General features: G+C 56.7%; 1 protein-coding gene across 1 annotated transcript; it reads left to right on the forward strand.

Moving 5' to 3' along the window:
- Positions 1–569: 569 nt before the first annotated feature.
- LOC113409077 (homeobox protein vent1-like) lies at positions 570–1,310 on the forward strand (the record flags this gene model as incomplete). The annotated part of the gene is made up of 2 exons (XM_026662661.1): positions 570–825; positions 1,078–1,310. Coding segments are annotated over exons 1-2 (489 nt in total), but the record flags the coding sequence as incomplete, so codon positions are not given.
- Between the last annotated feature and the right edge of the window lie 3,496 nt (positions 1,311–4,806).

Consider the following 4,806-nt stretch of genomic DNA (forward strand, 5'->3'; position numbering starts at 1 on the left):
ATTCACGTCCCTGCCCTAAGGAACTCCCTGATTATGGCTGTAATGAGATGCGGTTGCTAATGCTTGGAGATCTATGCAATTTAAAATATGTCGTATGTGCCTTTTGTGTTAGTCCATCGACGTTTGGAAGGGACATGATTGAACCCCATCGTTCTGCCATTATCTGGCGTGTAACTGTCTTTAAAAGCCCTTTTGCTGGTCTTTTGTTTGGTGTGGCTGGAATTGTCCATGCCGCCACTCCCCCCCTCCAGGGGAGAATCAGGAGGGGCCCAGGGCAGGTTTGCATTTCAAGGGGGCAGAAACAATCCTGCAGACTCTCTGGAGCCAGGGGCTGCAGACATTTGCCAGACGTGTGAACTCTACTCCTAACTGACAGCTGTTATCTCTTTTCTCTTCGTACTTTGATGTGGATTCACACTTGCAAACGAGCCCGCGAGGGAGGGCCCCCTATAAATAAATGGCGGCCCCCACCCACCCGCTTGCCCTCCCCTCCAGCCGAGCAGCACTAGCTAAGCAGAGGGAGCTACAGGCAGCTCCTGTGATCCCCGCTCCTTCAGCTCCCACTCGCCATGGGTGAGGCCGCCTTCTCTGTGGACTTCCCGGCCCAGCCTGACAGCGAGGAGCAAAGGCCAGCGGGCAGGCCGCATATCTGCTGCGTTCCTCCTCCGCGGGCCCCCACCTCCTTCAGCAGGAGTCCCCGCCTGGCCAAAGCAAAGCCCAAAGGGGGAGCCGCGGCCGGGGGCCAGTTCCATCCCAGCAACCTGCGCGGAGAGGAGCTGGAAGACACCAAGCCCCAGGAGCTGCCCGTCGGCCGAGCAAGTCCCGGTAAGTCAGAGGCGAGCCCGGGGGAGGTGGTGGCTGGTGCTGGAGAGGGAAGCAGGGCCCTGATCCGGCCGCGAGGAAGAGCCTCCAGCTGGCCGGGGGGAGCGGCAGCGGGTGCTGTGGGGCGGCGGAAAGGCAGGTGCTGTTGCCCTGGCTGGGGGAGCAGCGGAGGGCTGGCCAGGGGGCCGCGGGGCCCGATCGGGCTGTTTCCCCCCGTTGGGCACCGGAGCCCTAACCCACCCTCCGCCTTTGCAGCTCCCGAGGGCGGCTGGGTGAGCGCGGACGAGTCCTCCGGGTACGAGAGCGAAAGCGCCGCCTCCTGCATCCCCTCGTCGCCGGGGGAGGACGAGCCCCAGCAGCGCAGGGCGCGGACCGCCTTCACCCCGGAGCAGGTCGGCAAGCTGGAGAAAACCTTCAAGCGGCAGAAGTACGTGGGGGCGGCGGAGAGGAGGAAGCTGGCGGCCGCTCTTCAGCTGTCCGAGATTCAGGTCAGTGCCCGGCCCCAGTCCCCGCGGCACAGAGATAGCCGGGCTGGGGGGCTTTGGGCCGCTCGCTGCTCCCCCTAGGTGCAGGGGTGTGTGTAGAGACGCTGAGCGCCTCCAGCTGCCCCTTGGCTTCAGTCAGGCCCCGCGAGTGCATCAGTTTCCCCGAACGGAACTCGCTTGAGCAAAGAGAGCGCTGAGCGCTGATTCACACTTGTCCACGCTCTGCGTATGTAAAGCCGCACGGGTGCTGAGCATAACGATAACTGGTTATGATTTCTTGCTGATGGGGACTGGTATTCAAATTGCTTCCTACCGACTATAAATGCAGGGCACGGCATGTTGTCCATTAAAGAAAGTGCAGGATTTACTAGAAGCCTAATCTCATGTTTCCACGGGTCCGAAGAGTATCTTTAAAACTCTTAAAGGGTATGTCTACACTACGAGGGTAATTCGATTTTACTTAAATCGAATATGTGGAATCGATATTGCAAAGTCGAACGTGTGTGTCCACACTAAGGACACACTAAGGACAGTAATTCGACTTTGTGAGTCCACACTAACGGGGCGAGCGTCGATATTGGAAGCGGTGCACTGTGGGCAGCTATCCCACAGTTCCCGCAGTCCCCGCTGCCCATCGGAATTCTGGGTCGAGCCGCCAATGCCTTCTGGGTAAAAAAAATTTGTCGTCATCCGTCCGTCACTAACGCCCTCCCTCCCTCCATGAAAGCGCCGGCGGGAAATCAGTTCGCGCACTTTTCTGGTCAGTGAGAGCGCGGACGCCACAGCACTGCGATCATGGATCACGCTGCGACCATCGCTGCACTTGTGGCCGTTCTCAACACCTCGCAGCTTATCATACACCTTTCCCTGAGGCAGATGCAGAGAAATCGGGCGAGGAGGCTACGGCACCGCCGTGAGAGCCTGAAGTCGGAGAGTGGCACAGAGCTGTCAGAAACCACGAGCCCCAGCGCCCAGGACATGACGTTGGCAATGGGGCATGTGGATTTTGTTGAACGGCGATTCTGGGCCCGGGAAACAAGCACGGACTGGTGGGACCGTATAGTGCTTCAGGTCTGGGATGAATCCCAGTGGCTGCGAAACTTTCGCATGCGGAAGGGGACTTTCCTCGAACTTTGTGAGTTGCTGTCCCCTGCCCTGAAGCGCAAGGACACCCGCATGCGAGCAGCCCTCACTGTCCAGAAGCGAGTGGCCATAGCCCTCTGGAAGCTTGCAACGCCGGACAGCTACCGGTCAGTCGCGAACCACTTTGGTGTGGGCAAATCTACCGTGGGGGTTGTTGTCATGCAAGTAGCCAAGGCAATCGTCAAGGTACTGCTCCCAAAGGTAGTGACCCTGGGAAACGCGCAGGTCATCATAGATGGCTTTGCCGCGATGGGATTCCCAAACTGCGGTGGGGCTATCGATGGGACTCACATCCCTATCCTGGGACCGGACCACCAGGCCAGCCAGTACATCAATAGAAAGGGCTACTTTTCAATGGTGCTGCAAGCACTAGTGGACCATCGGGGACGGTTTACAAACATCTACGTCGGATGGCCGGGCAAGGTTCATGACGCTCGCGTGTTCAGGAACTCTGGTCTGTTTAGACGGCTGCAGGAAGGTATTTACTTCCCAGACCACAAAATAAGTCTTGGGGATGTGGAGATGCCTACAGTCATCCTCGGGGACCCAGCCTACCCGCTAATGCCCTGGCTCATGAAGCCCTATACTGGCGCCCTGGACACAGAAAAAGAACTCTTCAACTACCGGCTGAGCAAGTGCAGAATGGTGGTGGAGTGTGCTTTTGGCCGTCTCAAAGGGAGATGGAGAAGCTTACTCACTCGCTGTGATCTCAGCGAAACCAATATCCCCATCGTTATTGCAGCTTGCTGTGTGCTCCACAACCTGTGTGAGAGCAAGGGGGAGACCTTTATGGCGGGGTGGGAGCTAGAGGCAAATAGCCTGGCTGCTGATTACGTCCAGCCAGACAGCCGGGCCATTAGAAGATCCCAGCGGGACGCCCTGTGCATCCGGGAGGCTTTGAAAGCTAGGTTCCTGAGTGAGCAGGGCAACCAGTGACTTTTCAGTTTGTGGACAGAAAAGCTGAACCTGCCCCCGTTTCTTTACCCAGTTCATTTTGACTATCCTCTCCAGTTACATACAACCTTCACCCCCTTCCCCTTCCCAAAAAATAAAATCATTTCGATTTTTTAATGAACACCGTTGTCTGTATTGCTGTTTTCGCGGGAATATTTTAAACCGGGGACGCAGACTGTGGCGGGGGGCGGGTTTAGTGTTCTGATGCAAATGATGCTTCTAAACTCCCGGAATGACAGGCTCCGCACTGGTGGACTGGTTATTTCAATGGAGCCTGCCAGCCCTCCTGGGGGGGGACTGTGTGTATGTGTCGGCTATGTGACTTTCTGGCAGGGGGGGTAGGGTTACAGATCCCCTGCTGCGTGGATCGGTGAGCAAGGATAAGGACCGCTGCATAAGATCTGTAACCGCCCTCCCCCACCACAAAGTAACAGAGCAAAACCCCCCCCCAGAACATGAAAACCACCTCCAAGACTGACCAGGGTAACCAGTGACCGCACTGTGTATGTGTCCTGATGCTGGACCTGACACCGCCTCTGTACCCTGCTAAAGGTCACTGTCCTGTCCAATTACCAAGCCCCATCCCCCCCTTCAGACAGACTCTCCCTCAAAAGAACCTGATTGAAACAGTAATGAACAGAAACATATTTTTTATTAACAACCAGACAGGAAACTGGGGGGTGAAAGTCGGACGGGGGCTTGGGTGAGGCGGGCAGGAAAGGACTTTTCAAATTTTGGGCAATGACAGCCTTCTGGTGCTTGAGCAGTCTGCAGGGGTGGAGTGAGAGTTTTCACGGACTCTGCCACCCCTCCTTCTTTGGACTTTGGGAGAGGGGGGTATGGGACTTGGTGGCGGGGGACTGCGGTTCCTGATAGACTGCAGCGGGGCTCTGTCCTCCTGCCTCCGTTCCTGCAGAACATCAACAAGGCGCCGGAGCGTGTCCGTTTGCTCCCTCAGAAGTCCAAGCAGCGTTTGAGTCGCCTGCTGGTCTTCCTGCCCGCCACCTCTCCTCACGTTCCATGTGTGTCCGGTGCATTTGTGACAAATTCTCCCTCCACTAGTTCTGCTGTGCTGCCTGGGCTCAGGAGCAGCCCATTAGTTCTGAGAACATGTCCTCTCGCGTCTTCTTCTTTCTCCGCCTAATGTGCGCTAGCCTCTGGGAGTGTGATGCCAAGCTGGGTTAGGAGACAGTTGCAGATGTGGCTGTGGGAATGAGGAAAAGGCAGTGAATTCCTCCGAAAGATAAATGTGGTTGTGAATCAAGAACATAGTTTTTCTCTGTGAACAAGACCATGAACCACACCTATCACATGCGCACTCCGGACAAGGTCGAATTTTCGAACCTCGCCTTCACTGCCTGGGCTTTTGCACTGCCGATCTGGGAAGCGGGGCAGGACACGG

This window comes from Terrapene carolina, unplaced genomic scaffold (genome assembly GCF_002925995.2).
Source record: "Terrapene carolina triunguis isolate 2854851 unplaced genomic scaffold, T_m_triunguis-2.0 Scaffold29280, whole genome shotgun sequence".
Taxonomy (NCBI): domain Eukaryota; kingdom Metazoa; phylum Chordata; order Testudines; family Emydidae; genus Terrapene; species Terrapene triunguis.